The 15,347-nt window shown below is 42.6% G+C and overlaps 1 protein-coding gene and 1 non-coding gene across 2 annotated transcripts in view; both read right to left on the bottom strand.

Annotated features, from left to right (window-relative positions):
• Nucleotides 1-15,027, bottom strand: part of LOC126106743 (amyloid-beta-like protein) — a 142,216-nt gene extending 127,189 nt beyond the window's left edge. The window contains exon 1 of the mRNA XM_049913117.1: nucleotides 14,823-15,027. Within this exon, the coding sequence (XP_049769074.1) occupies nucleotides 14,823-15,027 (205 nt within the window). The remainder of the gene's footprint in view (nucleotides 1-14,822) is intronic.
• On the bottom strand, nucleotides 4,551-4,623 carry Trnak-cuu (transfer RNA lysine (anticodon CUU)). The gene has a single exon. It is a non-coding gene; the product is annotated as a tRNA-Lys (tRNA).
• Nucleotides 15,028-15,347: the final 320 nt, after the last annotated feature.

Here is a 15,347-nt window from a genome sequence, read left to right as displayed (position 1 = left end):
ACAGTGTGACGGTCTCAACTCGAACTCGGCACCTTTGCCTTTTGCTGGTAAGTGCACTTTCCCGCCAAAACCAAAGGTCCCGATTTCGAATCTCAGTCCAGCACACAATTTTAATCTGCCAGGAAGTTTCATATCAGTGCACACTCCGCTCCAGAGTGAAAGTTTCATTCTGGAAACATACCCCAGGCTGTGGCTAAGCCATGTCTCCGCAATATCGTTTCTTCCAGAAGTGCTAGTTCTGCAAGTTTCGCAGAAGTGCTTCTGCGAGGTTAGGAAGGTAGGAACCGAGGTACTGGTCGAAGTGCAGGTGTGAGGATGGGTGACGAGTCGTGGTTGGGTAGTTCAGTCGGTAGAGCACTTGCCCATGATAGGCAAAGGACCCGAGTTCGAGTCTCGTTCTGGCACACAGTTTCAATCCGCCGAGAAGTCTCATGCAAAAGACTGATAAATATGACAAAGAATCAGAAAGCGATGGTCTCAGTCACCTACTAAGTGAAGAAGGAAATTTACAAAATAGTTATTTTAGGAGACTTCTTTTCCAAACAAGAACATCTTCAATTAAAGTACACATTCAAATGAAATATATTCCACTACTTGTACGCTAATGTTCATGCTGATGATTTTTCTCGTTGTTCCACTTACTTTCAAGTGTAAAAGAAGATGCTTAATTTTCTGGCAGTGAATTTTAATTTTTTGCACAAATTACAACATACTTCCCACAACCAGCGAATTTATTTACTACTGAGAGAGCTTCTCCTTAAATACTTTTTTGTTACAGATACAGATATACAAATAGTCAGTATGAAGCCGGCAGATACACAGAAAGAAAAGAAATCAACGGTTTCCAAAATGTGCAATAAATGCATCACGAATAGGAGAGCCTGTTTTGTCATCGCTGGGTCATTCTGCAAACAGAGAAGTGGCAGCATAAACGCACCCAAATTCAGACTGCACACGCTACCCAGACTGTATTCATTCATTATTTGAAGATGAGAAGCAATCAGCGACGTCCATCAAATATCATACACCAATATAAACCTTTACGAAGCTTTCTATTCCCGACACATACCCATAAAATTGTGATAAGGAAACCACTTATCGCTTAATATATTTGTCGCTGTTCATATAGTAAAACTACAGCATCAGGCATAACGCTTTATATTACTGATTTTTACTTCACTCTGTTCGCAACACCTTTTGCGGACAGTCTCCACATATACCCCTACTTATACGTGGAAAATCAGATCGTTGTACGACACACAATTCAGGACGTTGTAGTGTTTTTTTTCAGTCCGAAGACTGGTTTGATGCAGTTCTCCATGCTACTCTATCCTGTGCAACGCTCGCCATCTCCAAATAACTACTGCAACTTACATCCTTCTGAATATGCTTATTGTATTCATCTCTTGGTGTACCTTTACAGTTTTGAAACACACACACACACACACACACACACACACACACACACACACACACACACACACACACACACTTCCCTCCACTATTAAACTGGTGAGTCCTTGATGACGCATGGTGTGTCCTATCAACCGATACATTCTTCTAGTCACGTTGGACCACAAATTTCCCTTCTCCACAATTTTGTTTAGTGCCCCTCATTAGTTACGTGATCGGTGCAACTAATCTTCAGCAATTTATGTAGAACTGCATTTCAAAAGCTTCTATTCTCCTCTTGTCTACACCATGTTTCAGTTACGTACACTCCATACAGATACTTTCAGGAAAGACTTCCTAAAACTTAAAATCTGTATTCGATGTTAACAAATTTCTTCTCTTCAGAAACGCTTTTCTTGACATTGCCAGTCTATACTTATATCCTATCTACTTAGACCATCATCAGTTGTTTCGCTGCCCAAATACCAATTCTCATCTGCTAGTTTAAGTGTCTCATTTCCTAATCTAATTCCCTCATCATCACCTGATTTTGTTTCAACTATCCTTGTTTTGTTGTTGGTTTTGTTCATCTTATTTCCTCCTTTCAAGACACCGTCCGTTCTGTTGAACTGCTCTTCCAAGTGCTGTGTTGCTGCTATGTGGCTGGCAAATCTCAAAATTTTTATTTCTTCTCCCTGAACTTTAATTCATTCTCCAAATTCTCCTTTGGTTTTATTGGCATTAAGCTCCAACCCTCACTCCCTTCTCAAGGACTGCTTCCCATGCATGTCCCTCGACTCAGAGAGCTGCCGTCTGGTTTCTGTGCAAGTTGTAAACAGCCTTCGCCTCTGTATTCTATTACCAAAAGGTTTCTCTAAGTCTACAAGTGCTATAAACGCAGGTTTGCTTTTCTTAACGTATCTTCTAAGATGGGGTCAGTATTGCCTCGCAAGTTCCTAGGTTTCTCCGGTACTCAAATCGACCTTACCCGAGGTCGGCTTCTACCAGTTTTGCAATTCTTCTGCAAAGAATTTTGCAACATTTCATGAGATATGATATCATAAACATTGAAATGCCAGAGAAACTAGATTTACGAAAAACGGACTCATTTTATACATGGGAGTGAGTGGGAGTTGGGTTACTGTTGTCTACTTATTGCTTTATTTTTTGAATTTGGAAGACACCGTCTAGTCATAACACAATCACGCAATATGTCTTCGCAACAAATAATTGTGATTTACCCTCCCATACTTCTCTCAGTATTGTAAAGGAATTTTCTTTATTGCTCGTTACAATTACGTGTTGCTATGAGCTACTTAGAGCTGCTACGTGCTCTGCATACCTTACACACATTTGTTTTAATCATAAGAAGTACCACTTACGACGTATGGTGTCGGATGCGTGGTTTAACCGCCATATGCTGACAGCATAAAATTTCAGCTCCCCCGCAACGAAAAATTAAGCCATTCTAGCAGCTGAGGCTAAATGGCACATTCGACAAATTCCGCAGGCGAGTGACGCCTTGTCTGGACATGTGCCAGCAGCCGAAAACCAAGAGTCGACGTCACCGCCATGTGTGCTGAAAAAAGTTACCGCAGAAGCCACGCTAACCTGTCCGTACTTTCCTGGAAGGCGAGTCACCGCGCGGCCATGCTAACGTCAACAAGCTGCTGCTACGAATGGAAACTTCGCGTGAGTCACCATCTTGAGCATCATGTCTGCCTCCCCATTTCTCTGCTCGTGATGAATATTCATCCGGGCTTCTCCTTTCCCCTCTTACAATACACTGCCGGTCATTATACGCTGAAGCGCCAAAGAAACTTATATACGCATGCGTATTCAAATACACAGATACACAAACAGGCAGAATAAGGCGCTGCGGTCGGCAACTCCTATATAACACCAGTGTCTGGCGCAGTTGTTAGATCGCTTACTGCTGCTACAATGGCAGGTTATCAAGAGTTAAGTGAGTTTGAACGTGGTGTTATAGTCGGCGCACGAGCGATGGGACACAGTACCTCCGAGGTAGTGATGAAGTGCGGATTTTCCCGTACGACCACTTCACGAGTGTTCCGTGAATATCAGGAATCCGGTAAAACATCAAATCTCCGACATCGCTGCGGCCGGAAAAAGATCCTGCAAGAGCTGGACCAATGACGACTGAAGGGGTCGTTCAACGTGACAAGTGCAACCTTTCCGCAAATTGTTGCAGATTTCATGCTGAGACATTAACAAGTGTCAACGTGAGAACAATTCAACGAAACATCATCGATATGCGCTTTCGAAGCCGAAGGCCCACTCGTCTACCCTTGATGACTGTACTAAACAAAGCTTTACGCCTCGCCTGGGCTCGTCAACATCAACATTGGACTGTTGATGACTGGAAACATGTTGCCTGATCGGACGAGTCCCGTTTCAAATTGTATCGAGCGGATGGACATTTACGGGTTTGAAGACAACTTCATGAATCCATGGACCTTGCATGTCAGCAGAGGACTGTTCAAGCTGGTGGAGGCTCAGTAATGGTGTAGAGCGTGTGCAGTTGGACTGATATGAGACCCCTGATACGTCTATATACGACTCTGACAGGTGACACCTACGTAAGCAACCTGTCTGATCACCTGCACCATTCACGTCCATTGTGCATTTCGACGGACATGAGCAATTCCAGCAGGACAATGCGACACCCCACATGCCCTGAATTGCTACAGAGTGGATCCAGGAGCACTCTTCTGAGTTTAAACACTTCCACCAAAGTCCCCAGACATGAACATTATTGAGCATAGCTAGGATGCCTTTCAACTTGCTGTCTCGTACTCTTACGGATTTATTGAAGCCCTGCAGGATTCATTGTGTCAAAAAAACTGAGCTAACAGCTACTTATTGGCAGAGCAAATAACGGAACGGCAGTAAGAGTAATGTCAGCCAGTAATAGAGAAAAATAAAAAATAATGATTAGACAATGGGGAAACGATCGAATGTTTCCGCTCTAAATAATTAGAGCCCGACCGCATCGACTGTTTTAATTCGGTTGTTCCAGTCGCTATTTTTAACGTCAATATTCTAATAAAATGTTCATTCTAGTTGTAGTTGACTTGGCGAAAACGTAGTAAGTTCGGCGCTAAGTTCGAGACCATAGTGACAAATTAAAATATATTCGCCCAACGTGGGGCTCGAACCCACGACCCTGAGATTAAGAGTCTCATGCTCTACCGACTGAGCTAGCCGGGCGCCTTGATGTGGTAACCTTACACAATATTCAAAGCAAAGTTGTTCTAGCAGAAATACGTCACACATGAGCATGACAAATTGGTGCGAACGCATACCGCATGAGCGTGATTTCGGTGCGGTGAAAATGACGAGGCCACGCGCGAAGTGATCTCATCATGCGCCACGGGTTACGCAACAGGAAAGACAGCGCGCCGCGCTCAGAGAGATGCAGCTACATACAATGGCCGGGAACTACTGAACACCGCGTGCTTAATGGGACTCCACCACGGCACAATTACAGGCTTAACTTTTTCATCAGTTTACGTAACACAAGAGTGCAAATTATGTCGTAGATAGTTTGTAGTACAGAAAACATCCTGTAGATTGTAGTAGCTGGGAGACGCTAGGATCATCTCTGAACACTTCCCTGTGACGTCACTAACCCGTGTACATGCGTAATTTTGACCTACGGCTCCCCTCTCATTATTCGTACTTTATGTACGGTATACACGCACAATATGCATCATTTGTTGGCTTCACTGATTTATCTTCCGGTAAACAACTGTTGTATTGTATATGGCATCTTCAGTACAAAAGAGATTAAACAAATGTCTATACAAATAATTATACAAATGGTTAAGATACACAAAGATTGCAGTAGTTCAAAATCAAACGCCTTTTGCATGCTGCACAACGTGTTTTTTTTTATTCAGTTTTATTCTCAGAAACCAGTTTCGCCAGGATCGCTTATAAATATTTTTACTGATTACCGGTTTTGACAGATCTGTGCTGTCATCATCAGATCATGTAATATTTTAACAGTAGTTCATAATCTTTACAAACTTGCAAGCCACATAGTGATGGAAAATGACGCAACGTCACTATGTGCCTTGCAACGTCGTAAAGTTTATGAACTTCTGTTAATATGTTACAAGAATCCATGATGACAGCACAGATCTGTCGAATCCACTAATCAATAAAAAGAAAGCGGCCCTGGCGAACCTGGTTTTTTTAGAATAGTGCCACAACTCAGATCGCTCCCAATAGTTGACACAATGTCGATCATATATAATTTTTTTATTTAACGAAATGTGCAGAATCCAAAAGGCGTTTTTCTTTTAAATTGCTCCAATTTAAATATAACTACTGCAGAAATGGCAACCACAAGGAAATTGGTGCACAAATATTTCTAGCTGGTAAACGTGGCAGAGTAATACCGAAAAAATTTGATTTCCATGTATCCGTGAAAACACCTTTGAAATTGTGAAACAGTCGTATAAAGAAATACGAGTAACGTACAAATGCTTAATTACAGCACCCAAATTGCGAATCATAATATTTAAAATAAAAATTCTGTGCAACGTTTATCTAACTCAGAATTTGATTATAAACAACAGTTCTAGTTACATGACGAATAAATAGTTGAGCAAGTGACATAAAGCTACCCCTGTGACTCGTTAATTGTAATGGGAAACTGATGTCTCACTGGAAACTGCAATCTCTTGAAGTGGAAGGATAGATCTGTCACAGTAAGGGGGATCTCTTGAACTAATGTCTAGCACAGTCGTATATTTGTGTACGTAAATTCCCACAGCGTGTGTGGATACCGTCAGCGAAATGTTTAGCGAATATGCGAGAGTCGTTCAGTAAGTAATGCCAAACATTTTTTTAAGCCATTAATATACATAGACAAACGTCCTTTTTGGTGCTTCACATTTGATGTTTGTTCTGTGCGCCGGTGGAATTTCGAACCGTTATGGCAGATGCCAGAGCCGTAGGACAGCGTCGAAATGGCCTCTACATACGACTCACGTTACAAGCAGCGTGCTGTTATTGAATTCTTGTGTGCAGAACAAGAAACCGTGATGAACATCCATAAACGTTTGTGTGCAGTGTATGGCGATGCTGCAGTTGATAGGAGTACAGTTGGGCGGTGGGTAAAGAGAGTTACAGCTTCAGGAAATGCAGAAAGAGAGCTCCATGATCAGCCACGCTCGAGTCATCATTGCCTCATCCACCCTACGGTTCGAACCTGGCACCCTCGGTCTTCCATCTCTTTGGGCCGCTTAAAGATTCTCTATGGGGACGGGAGTGTCAGTCATGCAGTGAAAACGTGGCTACGCCTACAGGACAAGAGCTTTTACCAGCAGGAAATAATGCTCTTCCACAACGTTGGCGTACGGCCATACAATGTGATTTATTTATTTATTTATTTATTTATTTATTTAACCTGGCAAGAAATGGAGACTATGTAGAAGAATAGAGCATGGACAAGGCATGTTTATGTGTACTGTCACTAAATTCTGACTCTTAGCAATAAATACGCTCTGAGAAAATAGTTAATAGCAACGTCATGCATGATACAGCAGTTTTCCCCGCATCTCACTGTTTACAACTATAACATCCACGATATATATATATATTTTTATTACGAGTGGAATGTGAACGTTTGGAAAATACCGTAACTCAATAATATTCATTCAATTAGGTAATTATTTCTTAAAAAGATGATAATTATGTAAAGCAGAGACAATACTTGTCTCACATTCTTTGTTAATCTATGTCATTCTTTTCTTTTGTTTTGTACCCTTTTGTCGTCTTCTTCTGATGTACGTCGTCGACGCAAGACGCGAATCGATTTGAGGTCTGTTGAATGAAAAACATTTAATGTAAAATTATTGTACTTTTATGGTCATTTGCTGGTAAAAAAAAACCAAATAGAGACAAATGCGTTAAAACTGTTTACGATTAATTATTGAAAAATCACTTCCTCTTTTAATTATAATTTTGTATTAATTGTTTTATCATAGCTGCAAGAAGCGCAGCCATTGTTAGTTGCGATTATATAGCAACTTCGTCTGTACTTCTAGTTGAAAATAGCATGGGTTTGTGTTAAACTAATTTGCAAAACAATTTAATAATTTTTTTATTGGAGACATCAATTTAAATTATTAATTATTTATTGAGCAAAGGAAAATCTTAACTAAAAAAGAAATCCTGTATCTTTTGTTGGCCGCCATCTTAACTTTTATCTCAGCGGCAAATTTAAATTACTTGAAGCTGCAAACAATATTCCGATGTGTAAGAAATAAATGTGCACCGGTGGTACTGAACTCTATCTATAAAAGAAAAAATTAATCGAATCAGACTGCATCTTCTAAGAACAGTGCTGATGGTATTTATTGTTGAACAAGATTTCATTGCTGATGTATGAGGCCAAAATTAAACTACGCACGAATCACGGAGAAAAATATTTCTGGTAGCATACATCAGTGTTGTGTGCGGGTGGTATTCTGTGGTTCCTCTTCAAGATCAATTTGCTAAGAATAATTAAATCTATCGAAGACCATCGAAGACAAAATTTATAAAAGCTCTGATGTACGATCTGCAATTTTAGTGATATGAACACAGCTTACAGTCAACATTATTACACTACGTCAGGTGGAATTCTTGTGCAATTTGAACAAAATAATTATCCGGGAGAAGTTGTAGTATGAGTAACGCATTATACATGTGTATAATATTGTCAGTATCATTTACAACATCAGATCAATGCAACTGCTAAATAACAGAGTGAATTCAAACCGCAGAATACCATAGAGTATCGTATCATCCATATTCATTGCATTTGTTCATGTTGATGATACACAAAAACCGCCATACGACGTTATACCACCTGAAATATGATAGCCATTTGGTTCCTACCCCCACAATGATGGCTGCCTGACAGTAAGAGATATGTGCACCAAGTTTGGTTAAAATCGTTGCTGTGGTTTACTCGGTAACTGGATGGACCTGGGTTCCGTTAACGATGACAGTACCGGTTTAAACTGAGATGGTGTCAGATAAAATGTTTGCACTATGCTATCAGTTTCACGAGATTCATTATTCGTTTACCTAAAACATACAAAATTATATCACTGTATGCAGCGCCGGCTTCAGGGTGGGGCGACCCGGGCGGTCGCCCAGGGCGCCGGGGCCCAAGGGGCGCCACGTACTAAACGCATGTAAAAAAAAAAATTACAATTTACAATCACCCATTTCGCGAAACTAAAATATTATTCAGTCTCATTCAACATACGTCACTAATCTCACGAATGCGCCATGAATTCGGGGTAGCAGAAGGGAAATCATGCTGAATGCAATCTTCGTATTGTCTGCAACCATCCATGTTTGACGCGGGCTAGCACGGGCTCTACCAAAGCGCCTCTCTTATTTGTTTCAAGAACTGCAACAAGGAAGAGCCCATGCAGCCGCACCATCTCTCGTTCACAACAGAAACTACCGGTCGCTCCAAATAAAAGAAAATACAGACTGTGAAATATACATTACATTACGCAGTATTTTTAGACAATTTCCCAAAACGTGAATGCCCAAACAATATATCACTGCTATACTGACTCTTACGGCAGCGACAGCAGCATGCTGGGCTGACGTCACAGGCTACACAAGACTCACATGGAGCGTCTTAGCGGGCTTTCAGATTATTTGGATTTCATTTCCATTTAAAAAAATAAAATACTCAAATTTACGATGGAAAAAACCATGTTATGATCATAAGATGACGCCATTAACCACTTAAGACGATTTCTAGAAAACAGTCAAATACCGTGTTGCAAAGCACTGCCAGGTTCGCTATTTATACAATAAAGGGCGCCAACTGGACGACACGCCCGGGGCACCTGGATGGCTAAGGCCGGCCCTGACTGTATGGGACATATACCAGGAAATATACACATCTAAAAAGTTTTGCATCACCGTAGTTCCCAGAACTCCTGGAATGACGTTTATGGAGACGACCATTGACCTAGTGAAGTCAAAATGTGATTCCCCCGAAGAGCCGAAACGTTTCCATTAATCGACGGTGGCATCCCGATGGTCCCGTACCCATTGCAATGGTAACTGACGATGTCGTTGGGCCAGCATGTGAACACGTAGGGATGGTCTGTTGCGGAGCTCCTTGTTCAACAACGTACGATGAACGGTGTTCTCCGTGACACTTGTGCGTGCATCAGCATTGTGCCCTTTCGGCAGAGATGCCACAGATCGCCATCTCCGCTACTTTACGGAGATGGTAAGACTCCGAACCTCACGTTCTGAGCAGAATCGTGGACGTCCAACCATTTTGCGCCTAGCGGAAGTTTCACTGTCCTATATGTTCACGACAGTAGCACATGAACAGTCTACCAGTTTCGCCGATTTCGAGTTACTCGTTCACGCTCTCTGCGTAATCATAATATGCCCTTTGTGAAAGTCCATGGATTTCCCCATTAGGAGCCCATATCTTCGCTAGGGTAGTCCCCCGTCCGTGTCGGTTTTTTTTTTTTTTTTTTTTTACCGCGTCACGGCCTCGCGACGCCGCCAAGCGGCATCCAACGTAGCGGTGGGCAGTCGTCATAATTTTTAGGCTTATGAGTGCATTTCACATAATAAGGAAAAAATTACTAACAACAATAACAAAGAAACTTCCTGTCAGGTTAAGACTGCCACGAAGTTTCGTATCAGCTGTTGTGGATTGGCAAGACAGCCAACCCACTATGACAGGAAGCCGGAAGGCACGCGTTTAAGCTCACGCAGGCTGGCGTGAGGTCTGGAACAGGACACGGATTTTAGACTTCAGAAAAAAGGAGGTAACTGGTAGAATACTTAACTTTAATCCATAATTGGTGAACATCGCTCTTGACGGTACATGTTTTACAGCATCATTAGCAACTGGTAATGGCGCCTTGCTAGGTCGTAGCAAATGACGTAGCTGAAGGCTATCCTAACTATCGTCTCGGCAAATGAGAGCGTAATTCGTCAGTGAACCATCGCTAGCAAAGTCGGCTGTACAACTGGGCCGAGTGCTAGGAAGTGTCTCTAGACCTGCCGTGTGGCGGCGCTCGGTCTGCAATCACTGATAGCGGCGACACGCGGGTCCGACGTATACTAACGGACCGCGGCCGATTTAAAGGTTACCACCTAGCAAGTGTGGTGTCTGCCGGTGACACCACATTAGCGCACACACCGCTGCAGTGTGGAAATTTCATACTGGAAACATCCCCCAGGCTGTCGCTAAGCCATGTCTCCGCCATATCTTTTTTTCCAGGAGTGCTAGTTCTGCAAAGTCTGCAGGACAGCTTCTGTGAAGTTTGGAAGGTAGGAGAAGAGGTACTGGCAGAACTGAAGCTGAGGGGAAGGGTCGTGAGTCGTGCTTGGGTAGCTCAGTTGGCAGCCGGCACGGTAGCTCAACCTGAACGGGTGTCATCGGACGTCCGCCCTCAACAAATTCAACGAACAATATAGAACAAAATGAGAAAAAAAAAATGGTAGAGCACGTGCCCACCAAAGGCAAAGGTCCCGAGTTCGAGTCTCGGTCCGATACATAGTTTTAATCTGCAAGGAAGTTTCATATCAGCGCACACTCCGCTGCAGAGTGAAAATCTCATTCTGGGAACAATAACAAAATTTATACAAAGTGAGTCAGCTGCCCCAACCTATAGGTTTTAGGCAACCCGCAATGCCTTCAAAAACCACATACGAGATTTTCATATTGTCTCGCTCGCTACGCGCAGACCGTTAGTCCTACAGAAAAAATTATCAGGGCCTTTTTGTAGGAAATTTAGTGTAGTTCAATTCTGTACTGGGATACACATTCGCTGGGATTCTCGAGTTATTCAAGAAAAATGCGTTTGAAAGTCACTTTGTGACGTTGTTCTTGCATAATTCGAAAATATCTGTTCATTATATGACCTGTCATTGTAAACTACGAGTGTTTCGTTACACTATCGTGGTCATTTGGTGGTAGCTTCTTTTCTGCCTTTGTTTTGTACGTGTGATAATTTTCTATTAAAGTCATGAGTCGTCTTTTATTTTTTATCCGAACGAATTTCGTGTCTTTGTCTCTTGTAATGAAAAAAATAACATAACTACAGCGCGCTGTTTACACTGTTCGATCACACACTGAAGAACCAAAGGAACTGGCACACCTGCCTAATATCGTGTAGGGCCCCCGCGAGCACGCAGAAGTGCCGCAACACGACGTGGCTTGGACTCGACTAATGTCTGAAGTAGCGCTGGAGGGAACTGACACCATGAATCCTGCAGGGCTGTCTATAAATCCGTAAGAGTACGAGGGGCTCGAGATCTCCTCTGAACAGCACGTTGCAAGACATCTCAGGTATGCTCAATAATGTTCGTGACTGGGGAGTCCGGTGGTCCGCGGAAGTGTTTAAACTGAGATGAGTGCTCCTGGAGCCACTATGTAGCAATTATGAATGTGTGGGGTGTCGCATTGTCCTGCTGGAATTGCTCATGTCCGTCAGAATGCACAATGGACATGAATGGATGCAGGTGATCAGACAGGATGCTTACGTACGTGTCACCTGTCAGAGTCGTATCTAGACGTATAAGGGGTCCCATATCACTCCAACTGTACACGCCAAACACCATTACAGAACCTCCACCAGGTTCTGCAGTCCTCTCCTACATTACATTTCCTACAAAAAGGTCCTGTTCATTTTTGCTGTAGGACTGACACTTTGTGCGTGTGAAAATTTTGTGTGTGGTATTTGAAGGTGGTGTCGGTTGCATAAAACGATATGTAGGGGAAGCTGAAACACCCTAGATGTCTGAGTCGTTAGAACGTACTATAAACACGTTGCTGACGTCTTCAGTCTGGTAACTGGTTTCATGCAACTCTCTACGCTACTCTATCCTACGCAAGTCTCTTCACCTCTGCGTAACTACTGCAACCTACTTTCATCTGAACCTGCTAAACTGTATTCGTCTGTCTTCCTCTAAGATTTTTAGTTCTCCCCCTGACACACACACACTGCTCTCCATTATTAACAAATTCCTGATGTCCCTAGGTATGTTCTATTAATTGATCCTTTCTTTTCTCCCATTCTCCCCAGTTCAATTCAGTCGAAAGAGTCTCATTTAGTCAATGCAATTTTGTCATATGATGACATGGCTGGAGACTGTGGCTGTTATTTGAAGAAAAATGTTGATGGTATTGAGACATCAACCAACCATAAATTTATTTTAAGTTCCTTTATTCAAAAGGCACTGTTACCGGTTTCGAATCATTACAATTCATCGTCAGACGGCTATCATGCTTTCATCAGGACATGTTCTAATGAAAGCATGTTATCGGTTTCGAATCACTACAATCCATCGTAGACTGCTTTCATGCTTCCGTTAAAACATGTTCTAATGAAAGCATGAAAGCCGTCTGATGATGAATTGTAATGATTCGAAATCGGTGGCGGTACCTTTTGAATAAAGGAACTTAAAATAAATTTGTGGCTGGTCGCTGTCTCAACACCAACAACATTAGTCTCTTTAACTATTTTCTATACGTTACCTTCAACATTTTTCCATAGCAAAACATTTGAAAAGCTTCTATCCCTGTCTGAATTGCTTATTGTACGGTACACACTTCACGTCCGTAGAAGACTACACTCCAGATGATTACCTTCAGTTAAGACTTCGTAACACTGCACTCCAAATAATATTCCATGGCAACAAATTACTCTGTTTCTAAAATGATTTCCTTGCTATTGACAAGTCTGCATTTTACATCCTCTTTACTTCCGCCATCATCAGTTATTTTGCTGCCCAAGTAGCACAAATTGTCGTCCAATGTTAGTGCCCCATTTCCTACTCTTAATTCCCTCAATACCGCCTGATTTAGTTCCCACTACATCCCATTACTATTGTCTTATTTTTGTAGACGTTATCCTTACAACGAGACACCATCCATTCCTTTAAACTGCTCAGATCACGCAACTGCGCGGGATTACCCGAGCGGTCTGGGGCGCTGCAGTTATGGACTGTGCGGCTGGTCCCAGCGGAGTTTCGAGTCCTCCCTCGGGCATGGGTGTGTGTGTTTGTTCTTAGGATAATTTAGGTTAAGTAGTGTGTAAGCTTAGGGACTGATGACCTTAGCAGTTAAGTCCCATAAGATTTCACACACATTTGAATATTTTTGAAGTCACGCAGTAGTGTCTCACCACTACCCTTGTTAGCAAAGAGGATGTAATTAACTGTCAAACCCATTACCAGAGTATGGGATACAGACTTACGTCGTCTCTCCTCCTGCTCGCTTCCTCGTTGGAGGAAACTTACTCCGACCAGACAAACACACACACACACGCACACACACACACACACACACATCGCAAGCGTCAAGAAGGCTTCAAATCCGCGTGCCACATCCCAGATAAACATGCCACAAAACAAATGAACAACACACGGCCACAACAGCACGTAATGGTGGGAAAAACACGGTACTAGGCGAACAAATCACAGAAAATGCATGTGAAACGACAAGAGCAAAAGGAATAAGCGTGTTACCTCGACACAAAGGAGAAAATACTAGAACATCAAAAACTGTTAAGTAACACCGCAAACAAAACTGTACGTAGTACAGGTTGACTCTTACAGAGAGGACAACAGCAAGCAGTCACTTTTTACAATGCTACTTAGTTATTTAAATAGCGCAGTTACTGGTTTCGAGCTGAAAGGTTCATCTCCAGATCGCTAATTCACGTTACGATGCATTTTACATTAGCTTTCGCTTTTTGATTTCCCAAGTGATTAGATTTCAAAATGTTCAAATGGCTCTAAACACTAAGGGACTTAACATCTGAGGTCATCAGTCCCCTAGACTTAGAACTACTTAAACCTAAGGACATTACACACATCCATGCCCGAGGCAGGATTAGAACCTGCGACCGCAGCAGCAGCGCGGTTCCGCACTAAAGAGCCTAGAACCGCTCGGCCACAGCGGCCGGCTGATGAAATTTCCTTGGGATGGTGGTGTCCTACAACCAAAACAAGATGTGACACAATGTCTTTTTAGCTGTGTAATTGTGTCTCTCAACGATTTTGGACGATGTAAACAAATTATTCTATACATAGTGATTCTCAATCGGACATGGATAATAAACAGAAAAATAAAATAACATTTTGCTGTTTGCAGATGACAAGCTGAAGATTGCAATGTAGATCTAAAGCTACTAGCATAAACATCCAGTAGCTTCATGTGAGCTTTGTAAACAAACGCACACATCCAAAGCAAACAACGTCCATCACCTTGTCAGATCTAGCGTCAAACAAAAATTCTCTCAACCGTGTCAAATATGTTTGACAAACACGTCAAATAGCGTTCCACGTTGTGAAATATTTCGAACAACTTGTAAAGTTTGACAAACTGTGTGATCGTTAACAAGCGCCTTGCGGCCGGTGCGGAAGGACGCCGTCAACGGCGGTGGGACTTCCGTACACAGAGGGAAGAGGCGGACGTCTGGCAACGGTGGCGCACGGGCGCTCGAGGTCAGAGAAGCGGGCGGCCGCTTGCAAACTTGGCAGAGGGGGCCGCACTGTGCGACGTAGGGGCGCGAGTCGGCGCGACGCAATACGGGCGCTGGCAGAAGGCATGCGGGCCGCGGGCGTGCGCCAGCCCGCCAACGCATTCCGTGACGCACCCTGCCTCCTAATACGTCACTACCGAGCGCGTCGTGCAATGTACGCTTACTCCGCTGCCGTTAGAAGGTGGTTCGAGAATTCGTAAAAAAAGAAAGTACAATATGTTTATACAGGGTGATTCAAAAAGAATACCACAACTTTAAAAATGTGTATTTAATGAAAGAAACATAATATAACCTTCTGTTATACATCATTACAAAGAGTATTTAAAAAGGTTTTTTTTTCACTCAAAAACAAGTTCAGAGATGTTCAATATGGCCCCCTCCAGACAC

This window comes from Schistocerca cancellata, chromosome 10 (genome assembly GCF_023864275.1).
Source record: "Schistocerca cancellata isolate TAMUIC-IGC-003103 chromosome 10, iqSchCanc2.1, whole genome shotgun sequence".
NCBI lineage: Eukaryota > Metazoa > Arthropoda > Insecta > Orthoptera > Acrididae > Schistocerca > Schistocerca cancellata.
Note: the sequence above shows the minus strand (reverse complement) of the source record. Positions and strands in the feature narration are given on the sequence as shown.